General features: G+C 38.3%; 1 protein-coding gene across 7 annotated transcripts in view; it reads left to right on the top strand.

The window, feature by feature from the left end:
- CAPS2 (calcyphosine 2) overlaps window positions 1–21,612 on the top strand; it is a 53,041-nt gene that overhangs the window by 9,765 nt on the left and 21,664 nt on the right. For 5 of the 7 annotated variants that reach the window (XM_084876309.1, XM_084876305.1, XM_084876310.1 and 2 more), the window contains 7 exons: window positions 1,073–1,249; window positions 3,581–3,703; window positions 8,307–8,374; window positions 9,941–10,060; window positions 15,919–15,993; window positions 16,870–16,965; window positions 17,054–17,147. In XM_084876309.1, the coding sequence (XP_084732435.1) occupies window positions 1,073–1,249; window positions 3,581–3,703; window positions 8,307–8,374; window positions 9,941–10,060; window positions 15,919–15,993; window positions 16,870–16,965; window positions 17,054–17,147 (753 nt within the window). The remainder of the gene's footprint in view (window positions 1–1,072; window positions 1,250–3,580; window positions 3,704–8,306; window positions 8,375–9,940; window positions 10,061–15,918; window positions 15,994–16,869; window positions 16,966–17,053; window positions 17,148–21,612) is intronic. The other 2 variants (XM_084876308.1, XM_084876311.1) reach the window with 1 other exon arrangement.

Genomic DNA, 21,612 nt, shown 5'->3' on the forward strand with positions numbered 1-21,612 from the left:
GCAGTAATATTACCGTGCTTCACGTTTTTTTTCTCACAGAGGAATGTTATTATTAAAGTGCCTTATAAAATTGGTAAAGCGTAGGATTATCCTAATAGGAAATCAGGAATTTAAAATTATGGCAGAATATTAGATCAGCTCTTGCTCATTTAAAAATATAAGATTTGTTTCTTGGAAATTGACTCATTCTTGAGGCTACTAGTAAGTTCTGGAAGAAATAATTAGTACAAGATATCTCCTTGGGACATATTTGTATTTCACACATTATTCCGTGTTACGAACACAAATTCTGACTAGAATTCTATGAGTAGAAGGCATGCCTTGCTATGTTAATATTTCTCATGTAACTGGCTCTGTTCATGTTCTCATCAGTTTTATTTTGGGTAAATTGCTCCAATAGTATCCTAGTTTATATCATGTTACAGTTTTGCCTGAAGATTTGCCTCATCCTTCTCTTCTGGGTTAGACTCAGATATTATCAATAATTTTCAAGAGTTGTGCTGGCTTTTAAATGGTCCCCCTTTTGGCCATTAAGTATGTCCTAGTATTTGCCTATCACTTGTTTTAGGTCTCTCTTATCCACTTCCTCTGTTATGTCTCACTCCCATGGAAGTGTGGCAGGGGCCCAAATAATACCAGAAGATAAACATCTTAACATTCTGGAAATGGGAACCATCTCAGTATCAGTGATTTGTAATTCCTATGACCCTTCTGGAAGAAATGGTTGACAGTGGAGTTTTTCTGGGGCAGGAAAAAAAAAAAAAAAAAAAAAGCCTAAAAGGAAAGAAAGTTGATCATTGTCCTCTCAAATTATCTTAGTGCCAGGGAAACAAGGTATGGGCTCACTGGAGTTAAAGGCCAGTGCCCGTTCTCAGCAGTTCCGTCTGCTCTGGTTGCTGTGGTGCTGCACAGCTAAAGGTTTTAACTGTCGCCTCTTTTTGGGCGTGGATATAATTGTCGTTTCTTAGGCATACATGCTAAGGCAAGTGATAAACCTGTTAATGTTAGCCAGGCAATGAATAATGATTTTGATTTTTTTTCCTGGTGGATTTACTTTTTCTATTTGTCTTAGGAGCAGGACGTTATACCTGAAGATTTGCCAGCACCAACAGGCCAATACAAACTAAAATACCAGCAATACAAAACTGAAATGAAAGAAGGATATAAACAGTATTGTCAGAGAAATGGAGAAAAGAGAAAATCAAATATCAGACATCAACCATCTCCAAGAAACAAGATAGATGACAAGGTAATGTATGAGGCTTTATAAAATTCTAATGAAATTCTGAAAAAAGAGTACACATATTATAGAAACATCTTCTTGTCTGATATGTGTTGCTGTTAGTCATAATAAGTGTCCCCTGGGACCAGTTTAAGTATTTTACTCAGATTAACTAGTTTATTCTTCACAATTACCCTAAATGGTTATTGCTACCATTTTCAGATGTGAAAACTCTAGCCATATGACAAGACCTTATCATCTTTTCTCTGTTGGAAATTTTTCTCTGTTGGAAATAAGATAGTATATCTGTTTTTGATGTTACTGCCTTGAATTCTGTCTTCCAGTCTAAATATTAAAGTTGAAAAGTGGTTTTATAATGACTTAATAAAAGTCATTATAATTTTATAATGAGTTTATTTTTTTCTAAACCTACCATTAGTCCATGATTGTCTTATGTCTCATTTTGAGAGATGTGTTTTAACAACATGAATTCCTAAAATTGTTATGCTTTTATTTAATATTAATTAGGTGTAAATTCTGTAAGAGTAAGACTTAATGAATTTAATTGCTTTCCAGATACATACAGGAGAGGTCAGTCTTGAATTTTGGAAAGAAAAGTTTGGAAATAGTTTATGATGCAACTGGACATAAAGAAGAGAACAGTTGTATACAATTCTTAATTCAGTTAACTTTTTATAAAAGTAATCTATTTTCAGGGAAGTTTGATAGTTGTATTTGGTTAGTTTGTATTTTTCTATAGGTAGAAAAGATTAATTTATAAGCATGTGTGGCATATCAGCTAGTTTTTCCAATCCAGGTAGGAATTATTTAGAACTAACTAATTCACAAACTGTTTAGCTGAAAGCATTAACAGCAAAAGTTATGGGGTTATTAGGTGTCCCTTGTATTAAAACAAAATTCCTAGATCAAAAAAAAAATGCACACAAGTATAATAATCTATAATAGGCAGGATAATTTCACAATTTTTTCACATCTGATGAGATTTTGAAGATTGAGCTGAGAAAACTTGCTAATGGATTTCTTGTAGGCTTGAGAGAAAGGAAAGAAGAAGATTGGTGCTAAGGCTTTTGCTTTGAACGATTGAAAGCGTGGGGAGGACCACAAGGAAATCTGGTTTGAGGAGGTTAAATTTGAGATACCAAGTGGAAATGCTACGGTTTCCCCTGTGTAAAGGTTAAAAACAAGCTGAAACAAAACCAAATACTTTTCAACTTTTTTCCAACTTAAACATAATGTAGAATTTTATGTCTAAAAGAAAATCAGACAAAGATATTGGCAGTAAATACATAAAGGCATAAAATATCCTCATCCATTGATTCTCGATAGTTAACACTTGAACAAGATTCATCATTCATTCGTTGAATAAATACTCATCAAGCGCATCCTCTGTGTGTTCCTCTTTCTGGCACCAGGGAACTGCAACGAAAAGGACAGGCACGGTCCCTGCCCTCATGGAACCTATAACACACATGTGTCAAACACAAGGCCCGCGGGCCAAATCCAGCCCGCCAGGCCTTGCAATGTGGCCCGCACCGCGCTGTCATCACTGCACTCCGCTGTCAGTTTATGACATTGTCAGTTTATGACTGTTCAGTAAACCATTCGGCCCGCGATTTAGGCTAGATTTTAGATTTTGGCCCCTTCTCTGATTGAGTTCGACACCCCTACTATAACAGGAGAGGCAGGCACAAACCACACCTAGATGTGTGGTAAGATCCCCTTTAGCAATCAAGGCCATGACGACAGAGTCGAGTGTGAAGACAGACCTTTCAAGAAGTTTTTCCAGTTGCAATCCTACTGGAACACTTCTGTTGTTGTCCAGGGAATATAGCACATCTTATATGCAGAGAAATAGTTAGTGGTTATCTCTTTAGGACCCCAAAGAATTTTTACCTCAAAAGACACACCCCTTCTTTTAGTACTTTATCCCCAAATTTAATTTTTAGAAGAAGTGGGTGTGCTTACATTTATTAACTTTACAGAGACTTAAATGGACAATAATAGTTATAATACAATAGTTGCTACCTTTTATTTAATGCTTGCTGCATGTCAGGTATTTTTTTTTTTTAAGTGTGGGACATGTGTCATCTCATTTAATCTTTTTCTGTGTGTGTCTGTGAAGTAGTTACTGTAGTTAATTCCCATTTTCATGAGCGAACCACGGCGCAGAGAGTTCATCTAGCTAGAAAGTGGAAGAGCTTGATTTGAACAGGCAGTGTGATCTTCAGAGCCTGTGCTGTTAACCCCTCCACAAATAATCACTGACATATTCAGTGGTTCTTTTAAAAAATATTCAAAGTATGTGCATGAGAGTTGACTTATTGCTTTCGCGTATAGCATGCCCAAGGGGAAGAAGCCATCACAGATGACCTTACAACTCTGGATAGGAAAGCCCTCTTACAGCAGCGTTATGCGGACAACCCTTCCCTTGCACAGCAGAGTGCAAGAAAATCTAACGCTGTAAGTTACCAGTCTGTTTACTTATTATTTGATAAGCCAGTGAGATAATTTGCCCTGCAAGGTTTTACAGACTTATCACTGAATAAATAATTTCAACAATTAAGTTTGGATTGAGATGAACATTCATTAATGTGCATAATATCGAGTCCTCATTTTAATAAATGATTGACATTTGGTCTATTCACGGTGGAGAAATTGTCTTGAATCTCTGAGAGTTTGTAAAAATTTTGTTTATAAAGTTCCTAATGTTAACTGGCTGCTCTTTGTCAGTGGGCTTATTTGGCATTGACTCTCCCAACAGTAGTCTGGTTTTGTTTTTCAAAGTCAGAAGCTAAGAATGCTAGAGAAATTCAGAGCTCCTAAAGAAAAGGATAAGAATTTAAAAAAGAACTCTTTAGCAAAAGGGAAGTAAAACTTTATACTCTCAATATTAACTATGTTATAACTTTCACAAAATCAATATTGTTTGATGGGAATTGCTTAGACCAGTTCTGGTACAAATAAGATAATTATACCATTTCTTTTATATTGACATTAAAATAAAAGTTTTTTCAATAGAAATATTTTACTTAATGTTTAATATTTAAATATTAAATTAAATATTTTACTTAATTTATTTTCATTAAATATTTTACATAATGTTTTTTCAATAGAAATATTTTACTTAATGTTTAAAAAGTTGTTTACTTTTTAAAAATTAAATTAACTGGGGAGACATAAGCTAATAAAGTGATATAGGTTTCAAGTGTGTACCGTATTTTTCGGACCATAAGACGCACCAGTTTTTAGAGAAGGGAAATGAAGAAAAAAAGATTCTGAAACAAATAGTGTCCTAAAATATTTTATGTGCATTAAAACCCAACATCACAGTCATAAACACATGTAATCAACCCTGTAAAGTAAACAGCAGCATTTAGAACCATTTAGAACCATTATTAACAAATACAGTCAGCAAAAGACAAAATGTACTGTAAAACACAATAACGAGAGACTTCAGTAATAAATTAGAATAAAGTTGAAGATTTATGGTAAAGGTTCTGCTGAGATCTACAGTACGCCTACCCAGTAGTCAAGCACGGCAACAGAGGGCAGAGAGGAATGATTGGGGGAATAGACGCGGCATTCTTCCGGCACGGAGTACGGGCCAGCAAGGGGTACAGGCGATGATTACGGTTTGGATTACGCAGTTACCGTACACCACACCTGGGCTGACATGGAGATATGGCTGCAGCGAGGGCATGGAGGCTGACTACCATACATGGGAACTCCTCTACCACTCGGGGTTTACAGACACTCTGGGCACGGAGGAATGGACAGTGGCTGCAGCAAGCACACAGAGCCGGGCAAGTAAAAAAACTTTTTTTAAAAGTATATGTGTAGGCTATATTTGGACCATAAGACGCAGGGACTTTTTCCCCCCACTTCTGGGGGGAAAAAAGTGCGTCTTATGGTCCGAAAAATACGGTAATTTTCTGATATACCATCTGCACATTGCATTGCGCCCACCACCCATCAGACCAACTGCTTGAAGTTGGAATCCAATGGCCACCCCAGACACTCCTGGGTGGTGAAAATCTTAGGGACACTTGTAATGGATTGATAGAAATCCAGCGAGTATTGGCTCAAAAGTTGGGAAAATTCATATTTAGATAAACTGAATAATAATAAAGCAATATGGATCCAGCCGGTTACATGTTCGTTATCATTGACGGGAAAATGAATGTATTTTTATTTTGGTCAAACTCATCCAGAGTTTGACTCATCAGAATCACTGTCTTCTGATAGTAGTGTGAAATCAGTCTCCGCCAGGCAGTTTTTTGTGGATGTCCCAGGTTGCTAACTTGTTGTAGTTCTTTTACTAAAACCACATAACATTATTTTCTATGCCTATTATTGTTTAGATATTGATGTTTAATAGAATACAGAATATTAGCAGGGTCATTCTAAAGATAAAGAAGCTACTTTATAAGGCAGCATAGTGCCTCAGATAAAGGTTCTTTGATATTTGTCTAAAGTTACACTTGAAATGCATGTCACCAGTGCTTAAGGTCAGTTGGGTTTTGTTCTTGGGGTAATTCAAAGCCACCAGTGTTAGTGGAATTCTTTTCCTTACAATTACATTATTAGTGGCAATACATCTAAATTCACTCTCAAGTACATTACCCTTGATTGTGGTAGCCCTCATTTATCTGTGCTTTTCAAGGAAATCTTTATGTAAGTAAACTTTGAACACATCAAAATTAGTATGTATTTATTTTTAAAATGTAGGGGCAACTTTTTAATTTAATATTTAGCCACCTACCTGGATGACAGAAGCAGTGAGAGTGAGGTTTCTGTTTCACATCTTCTAGTTTGCTTGTCGTTTTTCAATGTGATCAGATTCTTTGCACCAGTGTGACTTCTGCATCTAATCTGCTTTATGCTTACACAAACCTCTAAATCAATGTGCCTCGGGGTGGTTCTGACCTTTCCAAAAAGTATAAATCACCATAAATGTCAACAGTTACGATGGGCTTTCTGCATGGGCTGTATATTTATTAACCTCAGCTCCTTTATTCTCTTGTTATTGGTGTAATTAGCTAGTTTTTTGATATTGATAATGAGAAGAGAGCTAAGAGGACGCCGGATGTTATAAGCATGGCCATCTGGGCAGCTTCACCAGGAAGCTACAGCATCACACTCCCCATGGGAACCACAGGTCCATTCCCGGAAGATCACTGGGAGAAGGAATCGAATAAAAGTGTAGAAGGATGCATGCAGAGTGAAGTCGGGGTGATGTAGGAAAGGTGCCTGTCTGTCAGTCCAGCCTGGGGAACAATGGATTGGCTAGGGGGAGGATCCCATCAGAAGCATGCCAAACCTTGGAAAGTTAAAATCTCCAGATACAATCTCTTGTTCATGTCGGCTCCCTCTTGCTCCGTGACCAGCACTGTTCTCTCTCCATAGCCACGTGGCCTTCAGCAGTGCATGGCCATGGCTGTGCGAGCCTCACATGCCATGGACTGCAGCTGGGAACACAAGCTAAGCTAGTCAGAGGCTAGACTAGATGGACTTTACTATGAAGCAGAAATTCTGGGCAGTAGCCTTTATTCTGGCCCCACTGAAGACATAGTTGGATTCTTTCAATGGTGGGACCTTGGAGAGGAAACTCCCTTAATTTTACATAATCAATAAGGCTTTCTACTATCCCCCATCATCCCATGGGGTCTCGGGAAATTCTTTTCCTCATGCACCCCAAGAGCTTCACTTCCACCAATAACACTTCTGGGTTTTACATCTCTGTTCTGGCTGAGCTTTTTTTTTTTTTTTTAATATATAGTTTCACATTTTATTTTAGACAGCATCCACTTTCTGAGTCACCCTTGCACATAAAATGTTTTACCTGTAAGTTATACAATTCTTCTAACTTATTAAAAATCATTATAAATTATCACAAGCTTAAGACCACAAGCTGCAGTTGTATATTAAACTAGAGGCCCGGTACATGAAATTCATGCATTGGGGGGGTCCTTCAGCCCAGCCTGTGCCCTCTCCAATCCAGGTCCTCTTAGAGAATGTCCAACTGCTGGTTGAGGCCTGATCCCTCTCTCAATCCAGGACTGCTAGCTCCTAACCACTTGCCTGTCTGCTAGCCTGATGCTCCTAACTGTTTCTTTGATTGTCCCTAACCACCTTTATCTGCTCGCCTGATTGCCCCCTAACTGCTCCCCTGCCGGCCAGTTTACCCCTAACTGCCCTCCCCTGCCAGCCGGTCACTTTTAGCTGCCCTCCCTTGCTGGCCTTATTGCCCCTAACTGCCTCTGCCTCAGCCTCTGCCACTGTGGCTTTGCCCAGAAGATGTACAGTCTAATTAGCATATTACTCTTTTATTAGTCTTATGATATGAACTTCAATGAGGCATATTTGAATGGGTAAAGCATACATCTTAAATTTCTACCAAACATTTAAATTCAAGACTAACAATTAAATGGTCATGCCCAATGTTTCCAGGTTTTCTTAGGAGTTTATACTTTTTGTTTTTATAATATACCTTTAGTTATTAAATTTTGTGTCAGTTTCAAACATCATTCTCTCTCTAAAGTTACAAAGCCTCTATCTTAAGCAACATTACATACTTGATTTCATTTATTGGAATGACCCATGGGGATGGATGACAATAATTTATATTCTGAAAATAGAACAAGTTTTATTTGACTTCTTAATTTTTTCAACTTTTTAACTTATCCTTCAAAAGAAACATTTTAGTGATTAGAGTTACATGATAACCTACTTGGACTTGAGTGATTACAAATTAGTTTATGAAACCTAAAATGCAGTAAAAATACTTTTGGAAAAGCAAAAAAATACTATGAAATCGTTTAGTCAAAACATTAATTGAGAAAAGTTGATAAAAGATTATTAATGGATTATATGCATCAAAAATATTATTTTAATGATGTGAGTCTTTTTTTTATTATATTTTTTTATTTTTGATACAGCATTAATGATTCCAATTCAATTTCATTTTCAGGTACTGGGAATGGTTTATATTTTAGGACTCTTGTGTTAATTGTAGTAGTATTCTGCTTTATGGTCAGTGATTTTCTTTATTTTCTCTTCTCAGGAAATTGTGGCTGCTGAGAAGAAGAAACAGAGTGTTGCAGAGCAAGTGATGTTAGACCACCTATGCAGGTGAGTCTTAGTTTTCATAGCAGTACAACTTACAATAGCTAAGACCTGGGAACAGCTCAAGTGCTCATCAGTAGATGAGTGAATAAAAAAGCTGTGGTACATTTATACCATGGAATACTATGCAGATGTAAAAAAAGAAGGATCTCTTACCCTTTGCAACAGCATGGAGGGACCTGGAGAGTATTATGCTAAGCAAAATAAGCCAGTCAGAGAAAGATAAGCATCCCATGATCACAATCATATATGGAATATAATGGACAAAATAGATCCAGAGAAATAGACACATGGAACAGTCTGATGAATCACAGAGGAAAGGTGGGGGTGGGTGGGAAGAAATTAACCCCAAAGAACTTATATGCATATATGCATAACCATGGACATAGAGTAGGAGCATGGGGCAGCTAGAAGGAGCCAATGGGGAGGGGGGAGAGAACATCTAAGATACTTTCAATAATAAAAATAAATTTAATTTTTTAATGCCTGATGACTCATATCCTTGGCCAATCAATAATTTGCTAACTCAGACATTCCCAAACTTTCTCTGTTCAGTGCCCTCATAGTGTTTTAGTACTTTTTTTAAGCACTCGTAGGCTAATAGAAATACCCATTATTTCTATTTATTAAATATTTTTGTCTAAGCAACTGAATGAGCATGCACTCCCTATTTCATAGCTTTGAAAAACCACACATGAATTAAAAGGGGACATATTTTTCTCATTTTTAAGTAGCCATAATTACTTGCTAACGGGAGGCATGCACCTTTTGGGGGCACTGCACTGTCTCTCAAACCATGGACCTGCTTATGATGCTGCCACAGTCACTTTCTATTTCATGTGGCACCTGCTGTTTGCCATAGCACTGTAGGAAGCCCTGCTTTACAAAGATGAGACTTCTCTGAAGGAGCGTGTCTTACTGAAACTGCGAATTATTTTGAGCTGGTAGTTCATGTGGTGTCCGATAAACACAAAATACTGTTTCCCTCAAAAACTAAAAATATCCCGCAGTTTCCCTGCGTTCCTTGGGGCACCTCAGAGTAACTTGGTGTAGAGTTTGGGAGCAGTGGGACTAACTATCAGAACTGTAAAATGTAATCTAAGTTTCCCAACCCTTAGAAAACTATATAAAGATTTGGCACCAGCTGTGCTCAATTGCATAAGAACGTGTATCTATTGCAAGATTTCAAATGAAAGAGGATTAGTCTAGGTCAAGGACATCTTCCAGAAGAGATAAGACAAGTTTAGCTTTAGAAAAAGTCTTTGATTAGGTGGTGGAGAGAAAGAATAATATTCCACATGCATATTTTTCAGTAAATTGTTTGAAATAAATACTACTTACAGTCTTCAGTGTATCTCCTTCCATTATCTCATGAACTCACTTTGGTCACATTTCCATCCCCTCCATGCCACCACAGGGTGATTATCCATTCAATATCTGACAAATATATAATTCTGATAGCAGTATAAATTTGCATTCATATATGGGCTTCTTCGACTGCCTACAAATACATGAATGCTGGCAGAATGGATTCTCCCCCTTCATTGTCAGACTTTGTGTTTTGTGGCTTAGGGCTGTAATCAGTGATCCAGAGCAAAATTTAACCACTGAGAAACAAGAAGGTGCTTGTGTCCTTCCAGATTCAAACATAACACCTCTTCGATTTAGGAAAAGAACCCTACATGAAACCAAGTAAGAAGAGCTTATATAATTTGAGCACATGGTATTTATACCGTATTTTTCGGACCATAAGACGCACTTTTTTCCCCCCAGAAGTGGGGGGAAAAAGTCCCTGCGTCTTATGGTCCAAATATAGCCTACACATATACTGTAAAAAAAAAGTTTTTTTACTTGCCCGGCTCTGTGTGGTCTCTGTGTGCTTGCCCGGCTCTAAAATGGTTCTAAATGCTGCTGTTTACTTTACAGGGTTGATTACATGTGTTTATGACTGTGATGTTGGGTTTTAATGCACATAAAATATTTTAGGACACTATTTGTTTCAGAATCTTTTTTTCTTCATTTCCCTTCTCTAAAAACTGGTGCGTCTTATGGTCCGGTGTGTCTTATGGTCCGAAAAATACGGTACATGTATTTTTTAAAATGTTATTTTGTGTCCAACTGAAAAGTTGTTTTTTGTTGTTGTTGTTTTTTGTTTTTTTCTTTTTGCAATTTAAAAGGAAATGGATTTTTGGAGTTTAGATTCTAGTCTTCCACTTTAAGCTACTGGGATAAAGTTTGCCCTTTAGGTTTTCTATCTGTAATTTAGGAATAACAGCCACAACTTTAGGAGAGAATAGATATGTCCTTCTGTATAGAATACCGTATATGATACAGTAACTGAGACATTAAATGTACACAATATATATTGGCTGAATCTCATTGGTATGTATTACATTCAAAGTTAGTGTTGGTTAAAATTTATTATTTTGCATTTTACTTTGTAGTTTATAACAGCTTTAGACTGGAAAGGGCTTTCAAAGGCCTCTGGTGTATTTCACTTACATTTCTCAACAATTTCATTTGCTGCTAACTTCTAGCCTCAGCTTTAAAAGACAGAAAATCTACCAGTTCCACAGCAATTCTTTTATGTTTTCAACTTATAATTTTAATCTTTCTGTCTTATTCTTATTTTCTAGAAGCTTTAATTTTCATGGCTTCAAACATTTGAATGAATCATGCATTAATTTCCTACTGCTGCTGTAACAAATGGCCACAAACAGTATTATAAAGCAACACAAATACATCCTCTTTCAGTTCTATAGGTCAGGCCCATGGCAGGTGCCTTGACAGGTGCATTCCTTCTGAAGGGTTAGGGAAGAGCCTGTTTTCTTGTCTCTTTCAGCTTCTTTGCTTGGCTCCTGGCTCATGGCCCTTCTCCCCTGTTCAAAGTCAGCAATGGCCAGGCAAGCCTTCTCATGTTATCTCACTCTGACACCCTTCTGTCTCACACGTCCCTCTGCTTCCCTCCTATAAAGACCCATGTGATGGCGCTGAGGCATGTGGATAATCCCGGGCAATCTCCTCATCCCCAGATCTTTAATCTGCCATTTTATGTAAATTAACACATTTACATATTCTGAGGATTCATTAGGACCTGGACATTTTTAGAGGACCATCATTCAGCTATCACATATCTAAATCTCTCTCTCTTTTAATGTTTTATTAAAATAAAATCCACTCTCACAAAGTATATACGTTTTGGGCGTACGGCAAGTGACTTTTCACAGCCTGAACAAGTTTCTAGATCAAGAAACAGAACAGTACCTGTTCCCCAGCACCCCGTCCTTGGTGCTGTCTCCCAGATACTGTCCACACCCTCTGCCACAGCAGGTCGACTTCTCTGTCCTACTATCAGAGGTTATGCACTTCAATGAAATCACAAAATGTAGACTCTGTATCTGGCTTATTTTGCTTATGTTTGTACATTTTATCCATGTTATTATTAATAGGTGTCCTTTATCTTCATTGCTGTACAGTAGTTCATTGTATAAATGTACCAAAATTTACTTATATGCACATGCTTATGGACATTTGACACTTTATGAACAGTGTTGCCATGATCTTTTGCAAATGTATGTATTCATTTCTGCTCAGTACCTACTTATAAGTGGAATCACTGGACCATTTAGTATGCATGTGTTCAACTTTAAAAAATACTAGCAGTCTGGCTGTGGTGGCTCAGTGGTTGAGCATCGACCCATGAATCAGGAAGTCATTATTTCATTCTTGGTCAGGGCACATGCCTTGGTTGTGGGCTCGATCCCAAATAGGGGGTGTACAGGAGGCAGCCAATGCATGATTCTCTCTCATCATTGATGTTTTTATCTCTCTCTCTCTCTACCTTTCTCTCTCTGAAATCTATATATAACATATTTTTAAAAATATTGCCAAATAGTTTTCCAAAGTGATTGCAATTAACACTGTCACCAGTAACAGTAAGATGATGCTAACTGAACCATATATTTGCTCCTGCTTGGTATTGTCTATATATTTTATTTTAGTTCTTATGGGAATGTATTGGTAATTTTAATTTATATTTTACTAGAGAATAATGAAGTTTAGTACTTTTACATATGTATATTGGTCATCTAAATATGTCCTTATATGAAACTTCCCTTCAAATCTATTGGGTTATCTTTTTCATAATGGCTGTGTAACTTATTATACATTCTAGTTAGAAGTCCTTGTGGTTGCCTTTACATTCTCTTAATCAGAGTTCTTAATTTCAGTGTAAACTAGTTTGCCATTCGTTCCATTTGTTGTTAGTGTCCTTTGTATATTATTTTTTAAAAAAATATTTTTATTGATTTGAGAGAGAAAAAAGAATGAAGAGGGAGAGCAAGAAAGAGAATAATCCATGTAAGAGAGAAACATTGATTGGTTTCCTCCTGCACACTTCTTATTGGGGATTAAGCCTGAAACTTGGGCATGTGTCCTGACTGAGAATCAACCGGTGACCTCTTGGCTCATGAGACCATGCTCAAACCAAATGAGGCACACCATCAGGGCTTCTCTATCTTCTTTAAGAAATTTATGTCAACCTAAACTCATTATCTCTCTGACTTTTAATGCCATTTATCAAGTTGTTATAAATTCATGGTAGGCTTCTAGGCTTTTTCTTTGGTCTCATCTACCTGTAATATATTTTTGCACCAATATAATTTTATCTTTTTTCTTGTTGTCATTGTTAATTCTCACCCCAGGAAATTTTCTTCCATTGAATTTTAGAGAGTGGGAAGGTAGACAGGGAGGGGGAGAGAGAGAGAAACATCTATGTGAGAGAGACATATCTATTAGTTGCCTTCTGCATGCATCCAGACCAGGGCTGGGGATCAAAGCTGCAACACAGGTATGTGCCCTTGACCAGGAAGCAAGCCCATGACTTTTTGATGTGGGGCCTGAAGCTGTTTCCATTGAGCCACACTGACTGGGGCTATAATTCCATCTTAATTAGTATTACTTTATATTAGATACCTGTAGCTTGTTTATCTCCAATACGGTCTTAGCATACTGGGCCCTTTTCTCTTTAATAGAAATTTTGATTTAGTTAGTTTTGTTCTATGAAAAATCCTATGGGAATATTGATAGCATTATTGAATTTATGGACTTCACCCACTCCCTTTTTTTTATTATTCCCAGTAGAAGAGGAGAAAAGTCTGCTTTATAGAGTTAGAAGCAGAAAATTTACATGTCTTCCCATCTTTTCCTTGGGAATTAGCTGCCTGCAGAAGTTCACATTCTGTTTTACAAGTACCTCCCAATGGGAATGAGTGAATTAGTCTGTTAAATTCTAGCATCAAAGACTTAGTTTCCCATTGCTGCATTCCTAAACTCAATCAATAATAAAATTCATATTTTGATATTGATCTGCTTAATTCTTATTTCTGTATTGGTTAAGAACTTGGGTAGTTTATTGGTACTGCTTATCAGATACCTAAAAACCCAAAATGGAATTTTCCATTAATCATATAGATACCTGTTTACTTCTTTTATGTTTTCAAAAAGACATGAGACTCCTTGAAGCTATTACTTCAACTTATGACAATTATACTGAGTTCTCTTCACCTTCCAGAAGCAATATAATATAATGGTTCTGAGCAAGAGTTTTTGCTAGCTTTGCCATGTACTAACTGTATGTCTATGAAAATTTATTTGTGAAATGGGGATAATAGTACTTACTTCACGGAGTTATTGCAACCATTAAATAAGCCAAATACACATTAAATTGATTTTAATAATAATTAGTGTCTAGGAAGTTCTCAATAAATGGTAGCTATTATTAATGCTGTTATTTTCTCAGCATTTAGAATTATTTGTGGCACATAATGGGTATTTAAAAGCACATTAATATTAATAGGTTAAGTTGAATTGAGATGATCAAGCTTTTATGGCTTTACCCTGTGTTCACAAACTCATTTTGTCCAATGCCTCTTATTGACTGTATCTTGTTTACCTTTCGTAGAGACCTGGATTTCATAGAGATAAAACATTTGAAAATCTTTATGTCCCTTGCTATTTGCATTGTTGTAATGTTATTATACCTGCAGGATATATCATAAGACAGTTTAGGAAGGCAATTAAAGATATATCACTGAATCTTAAGATTTCTTAACATAAAAGAGATTATTAGTAGTAGAGTGCCATAGTGTGTACAGTGGTGCTTTGCTTCGTATTATTAAACTGAACTTTAAGAAGAGCAATCTTGGTGAGATCATCTGTGCTGTCTGAAAGTCATAAAGATGAAATGACTGATTTGAGGTCTCATAAACCAATTCCAAGGCTAAAACCTCATTGAATTCTCTTTTTCACTCTTCTGTTATTTTGCTAAGGGATGTTTTGAGCTACCCTACTGAAAAGCTGACTGCTAGTGACTTAAACAAGTCAGCATTCATTTTTGATGTATAACTGGCCGCTGGGCGTTGTTGTTGGTTTTAGTTCAAGAGCTCAGAGCTGGCACAGTTCTGGGCTGACTCATTCCAGGTGTTATTGGCCTTTCTGACAAGGCTGCTGGATGGCTAGAGTGGCTCCTGGTGTCATATCCCTGCCATGTTCACAGTGGGGCTCTCCCATGCCGCTCTCTGATCCGGACAAAACAAAGTCTTTCTTGGAAGTGTATTGGCAGAACTGGGTTGCTCAGTCACCTAAAATTGAAGAGGCTAAGAAAGCAAATTCTATGGTGGAAGGCAAATAAGGAGAATAGGGTTAGAAATGCAGGTCGGGTTAGCTCTGCAACACTGCCAGTCACAAATATGCTATCTTAGTTGGATATTTACTTTTATAGCACTACTAGAGGCCCGGTGCATGAAATTCATGCTGGGTAGGGTCCCTAGGCCTGGCTAGCAATCAGGGCCAATCAGTTTCCCTGCTTCTCCGCCTCCCCCCTCCTCTTTTCCTCGATCCCTCAGCACCCCTCTGCCACTGGTTGCCCGCAATGTTCCATGCCGCCCCCTCGTGGTCTGTGCACATCATAGCAAGTGATCAAGCTCCCAGTCTCCCAATTGAACTCTGAGGGGACAATTTGCATATTAGCCTTTTATTATATAGGATGCTACTATACATTCTAACATAAAAGTTGTTCATGTTTTACATCCCATATTTTAGGTTTGTATCTTAGGTGTCTGCTGCAATTATCAATCTGGAAAAAAGAGCTTACGTGGTCATCTTAATGCAATTTGTGCATTTTAAAACATTAACAACCTTTTTTTGGTACTTTTATTGTTTTTGTTTTTTTTAATAATGTTTTTTTTTTTTAATAATGGTTTTTTTAAAAAAATATATTTTATTGATTTTTTACAGAAAGGAAGGGAGAGGGAAAGAGAGTTAGAAACGTCGATGAGAGAGAAACATCGACCAGCTGCCTCTTGCACACCCCCTACCGGGGATTTGCCCGCAACCAACGTACATGCCCTTGACCGGAATCGAACTTGGGACCTTTCAGTCCCCAGACTGACGCTCTACCACTAAGCCAAACCGGTTTTGGCATACTTTTATTGTTTATATCAAATGTATGTAATTTTAAAATCATTGTTGACAAATGTGTTTCTTAACAGGATAAGAACACATTCTACATTAACCGAAAATATGCTTTCTCATAAAGTGCAATTTGACTGTAGGATCATATCAAGGTAATTATAATTTTATTAAACTTTTAAATCTTATGATTATAAAATGTATCCTTTTTTCAAATAGGAATGACAATAATGAGATTAGTTAAATTTGTCACAAACAAGTGAAAATGTGAATTTAGGACAAACATTTTTAGGTAATATATATAAATCTGTTACAAAAATTATAGGAAGTATAAACCTAACTAAAAGCATTCTAATCAGAAGTTATTTAAAGTGTGATTTTAAAATGTCTTTCAAAAAGAAATAGAGAAGTGAATTTTTAAAAGGTATATATTACTACCAGAAGATTCTAAGTCATTGAAAAAAATAACCTTTATGTAAACTGCTTTATATAATTTCATGTTAATGGTTTAAGTTAGGGTAGATTATTGATAAATGCAATAGGATGACAAAGTAGATGATTCTTAACTCTCTTTTCTCTGTCTTATATACTTCCAGTAAAATGTAAATGCTACTTGATATTCTCTGTGTACACTAATGCTGAAATCTTTTTTTTTTTAAATTATGTTTGTTTAATGATTTTGAACTTTCTTGGACAAAGGATAATAAATGCATTTTCTTGATTGGTTTCTTGCAAGCTAAACATTTTTTTAAAGATCTCTCACTTTACCTTGCAAGTCGATATAAATTAGTAATCTGTATGTCCATGTTCTCATCAGTGTAAGCTAAAGCTTTTCCTCCATCCAACCAAATCCAACTGAAATGGGCACTGCTCAAGCTGTGGCATGTTTTCCCATGGCTTCACCTAACCTCTGCTCATTGCCACACACTCCAGGGAGCTAGTATCATCCCTCCGACGCAATGATTTTAGCTTATTATTTAATTGGAAAATGATCATATTTGAAAACCTTTGGTGTTATTCTCTTTTTCTAGAAATGGACGTGATGCTTGCAGAGAGCTGGTTGGGTTCTTTTTTATTCACGATCAGTCCCTTACAATTTACGAATATCGGCAATTTGGGAAAAATAGGTATGCCATAAAGCATTGTTACATCTCTCAAGATGACTACTTCTGAGAGAAGCTGACTAATTTCACATTCTTGTCATTTAACTTCTAGAACAAATGTGCTTCCTTTTATTAAAAAAAGCACTTACAGTCATCAGCGTGGGCGAAGAAAAGGAAAACAATACCAACTTGGCGATTTTTATATTGTAAGTTTGAGTATGTGTACACAGGTTTAATTCCAGGTGTTGGATTTTGTGGGCTCCTGTGGGGCTGGAGGAGTGGGCTTCTCTTCTTAGCTGATTCTCCTTCCTGAGCAGGGGCATTTATTCGTGTGAATGGCCAATGGTTGATGTTTCCCTAGAGGTTCTGCCTCTCAGACTCAGACCCCAGTGCTCTGAATGGAAGCATAGCTTTTATTCCCTGTCATATTACCTTCTGCCCCCACCCCAAATCCCCAATGTAAGCACCGAAGAGCTTGTTGGTACTTTTAAAGGCTTTCCAGGGCCCTAGCAATTTGCTCAGTAGTTAGAGCTTCTTCCTACAGAATGCAGGGTCTCAGGTTTGATTCTGGTCAAGACCACTTACCTTGGTTGCAGGCTCAATCCCTGGCCCTGGTTGGGGCACATGAGAGATGAAACTAAATGATATATCTCTCTCACATTGATGTTTCTCTCTGATCTCCTTCTCCCTTCTACTACTCCTAAAAAAAAAAAAAAAAAAAAAAATCAGTGGAAAAAATATCCTCAGGTGATGATTAAACAAACAAACAAAGGTTTTTCAGGGCTGAGCCATTGGGATAAGGGCAATGCTCCACCTGAAATAGGCTTATCTTCTGGGAACACATGGTTTTTCTCCACACAGAGGGGTAGTTGGCTCTAGAGCTGTTGTAATATCTGATAATCAGCTCATCCTTGCTATTTTCCCACCTCATGTAATTCCTGGCATGTGTTGTATCACAAAGAATTCCTAGAACGGGTTGATAATCTCTAATAATAAAAGCATAATATGCTAGTTAGACCAGATGTCCTTCCAGATGAAGCCAGGGCTGCCAGGAAATCCGAGTCCCGGGTGCCAGAGGGAAGCCAGTGCCAGCAGCTGGGGGAAGGAAGGCCTACTCTTGTATGAATTTTGTGCCTCTAGTAGATAATGTTACAATTTCTATAATGTTCCTACATTTTAAATCATTATATTCACACTAGAGGCCCGGTGCACGAATTCGTGCATGGGTGGGGTCTGGCCAGCCCACCCCAATTGGGGAGGCAATTGAGGGGGAGGCTGGTTGGGGGAAGGAGCCTCAGATGGTTGGCCAGCCAGCCCCACCACCTGATAGAACTCCTGGTTGAGGGGACAATTTGCATATTAGCCTTTTATTACATAGGACTAGAGACCTAGTACATGAAATTTGTGCATGGGGGTTGTCTTTCAGCCTGGCCTGCACCCTCTCCCATCTGGCTACTAACTGCTCACCTGCTTGCCTGCCTGATTGTCCCTAACTGCTTCTCCCTGTCAGCCTGGTTGTTTCCTAACTGTTCCCCTGCTGGCTTGATTGATGCCTATTTCCCTGCCAGCCTTATCACCCACAATGCCCTCCACTGTTGGCCCAATCACCCACAAATGCCCTCTCCTGCTGGCCTGATTGTCCCCAACTGTCCTCCTCTGCTGGCCTGATTGCCCACAATTGCTCTCCCCTGCCATGACCCACCTTCTCTGCCAGGACCAGCCTCCTCTGCACAAAGTGGCGGCGACACCAGGACTGACAGTCTGAATTGCTAGGAGCCATGGGACTCCCAGGCCTTACTGTGTGGAGTGTTCTCCAGGCCCCACCTCCACTGTGCACGTGGCATCCTGTGACGTTGTGCACAAGGGCACGAAGACCACCTAAGCTTTTACTAGTATAGATGTTATCTCATGATTACAATGCAGCACAGTTCACCATGATCATACATGTAACAAATACTGTGTGTTCATAGACTAAGCATTACAGAGGATACAGAGGGTAAGTTAGACCTATTCCCTGCTTTTGTTGAGTTTAGAATAATGGGAAACACTGTCAGATAGGAGGGGTAATAATTTAGATTTGTGGAGTCAAAAAAGGCTCCATGAAGAAAGAGCTATCTAAATTTCAGTAAAGGAGGAGTTAGCTAGATTGGATAGGGAGATTGGAGAGGGGAGGGAAAGTCTGTCTGGAGTATAGAGTTCAGGGTTGGTGTTATCAAGAATGAGCCAGAGCTTGTTAAGTGTGGCCAATGTTAAAAAGTTATCTAAAATGTGTTGGGTTTGATTCTGGGTCAGAGCACATGCCTGGTTTGTGTACTGAAGGTAACCAATCAATGTTTTACTCTCTTTCTCTCCCTTCCCCTCTCTAAAGATCAATAAAAAAACACACATATCCTCCAATGAGGACTTAAAAATAAATAAGTAAATAAATAAATAAATAAAATGTGTTGGGGAGTCATTGAGACATAAGATGTGGACAGAATGTGAAGAGGTGACATCAGGTTTTTGATTTAGAAAGATCTCCTAGTTACTATGTGGGAAAGAGATACACTAAAGACTAGGTATAAAGAACCAGATTGGATTGAAATATATAGATTTAGGAAGGAGGTTATGACAACCTGAAGTAGCAGGTGGCTGAGTCTGTGAAGCTAATCCTATCTAATAAAGAGGGAATATGCTAACTGACCCTTGGGCTGTCGCAAAGATGTCGGCACCCACAGCCAATAAGGAGGGAAATGCTAAGTGATTGCACACTCTTAAAGATGGTAACGTCCATAGCCAATAAGGGGGGAATATGCTAATTGACTGCTACGCCCTCAAAGATGGTGGTGCCCACAGCCACAAGATAGTGGCACCCAGTCCCCTTAGCCTCACCAGGGCAGCAGGCATGTGGCAAGACCAGGCCTGCCCCCAGGTGAGCCTGGCCACTCCGTGTGCCTGCCTCCAGAGTCACCCAGTCCCCTCAGCCCCCCAGGCACCCAGGGCTGCCCAACGCTCAGGTAACCAGGACCGGCCAAGGCTTGTACTGCCGGCAGTGGCAGCAGCAGAGGTGTGATGGGACGTCGCCTTGCCCTGATTGCTGGGTTGCCTCCCACCCCTGAGAGCTCCCAGACTATGAGAGGGGGGCAGGCTGGGCTGAGGAACCCAGTGCACCGGGACTCTAGTTAGAAAAATAAAATCAAAAATATTCTTTAAGAGGTAGAATCAGTAAGATATAGTAACTGTTAGGTGAGGACAAACTTTACCTCTTAAGCTGAGATTAAATATAATATTCATGTGTCACTCAAGTCTGCCTCTTGAGATCTGGAGAAAATCAGCTACAACTCCCACTTCACAACCTGCAGGAAGGATGTGTAATGCCTACCCCACAACTGAAGTTACCTCTAGCTCCGAGTGCTCTCTCCAATAAGTTAGTGTGGTTTATGATTTATTCTTGTATTCCTGTTCTATGCCACTTGAAGTAGATGTGGAACTCTGCTCCCTTTTATGATTTTCACCAAGGAAAAGAAGAAGGGAGAGAGCTGGGAAAATCTGCACACAAACCATGTACATCAGTGGTTCTCGACCTTTCTAATGCCACGACCCTTTAATACAGTTCCTCATGTTGTGGTGACCTCCAACCATAAAATTATTTCCGTTGGTACTTCATAACTGTAATTTTGCTACTGTTATGAATCGTGATGTAAATATCTATGTTTTCTGATGGTCTAAGGCTCTACAGCAGCGGCTCTCAACCTGTGGGTTGTCCAGTGGTCTTAGGCGATCCTGCTAGTGGTTCTCAACCTGATGGTCTTAGGCTCTACAGCAGTGTTCTGAGGTTGAGAGCTGCTGCTGTGGAGCCTAAGACCATTGGAAAACACAGATATTTACATTATGATTCATAACAGTAGCAAACTTACAGTATGAAGTAGCAACGAAAATAATTTTATGGTTGGGGGTCACTGTTGAGGAACTGTATTAAAGGGTCTCGGTATTAGAAAGGTTGAGAACCACTGATGTACATGATGCTTTGTGTGTATGGCAGACATTTTGAAAGGGACATGGAGGAAGGTTAATATTGGAGCAGTGTCAGCAGCTTACAATTTATCAGACATTCTTATTCTTAGAAATATGTCCCTTGAGTATTTCCCATGGTAAAGGCGCCTCCTCTTCAATATTCTACTTTTGACTCCTCCCATCTTTTTCTCCTCCCTTCAATATTCCATTTCTTTATGCAGAAATATTCTACCTCGTCCTTCTTTTATTTGGAGGTGGGGATGTTTCTTCCGATTTCCAGATGTTACTCTGGAACTTTCCCATATGCCCCACCAAGGTCTTTACCTAAACCCTTGCTAAAAGAAATTTTAGTGTCAGCAATTAAGACAATAATCAAATAAACACACACACATGCCCACAGGCACACATGCATAAAAATTGCACCCACATATGTTCATTCATACGCATGAATGTATGATTTCTGATGCACTGACACAGATCATATGGATGTACCCTATGCACACATGAATATATACAGACATTTGCTTTTGTATACATTTTTATTTGTATAACCCTATTACACAACCCACATAGTCTCTTTAACAGCTTATTATTATGATTAGAAAAGAATTTATGTACATTTCAAATGAAGAAGGAAGCACTTAGAGCTACAAGCTTTCTTATGTACCATATTTTTCG

The sequence above is a fragment of the Pipistrellus hanaki genome (assembly GCF_964339955.1).
Source record: "Pipistrellus hanaki genome assembly, chromosome: 3".
NCBI lineage: Eukaryota > Metazoa > Chordata > Mammalia > Chiroptera > Vespertilionidae > Pipistrellus > Pipistrellus hanaki.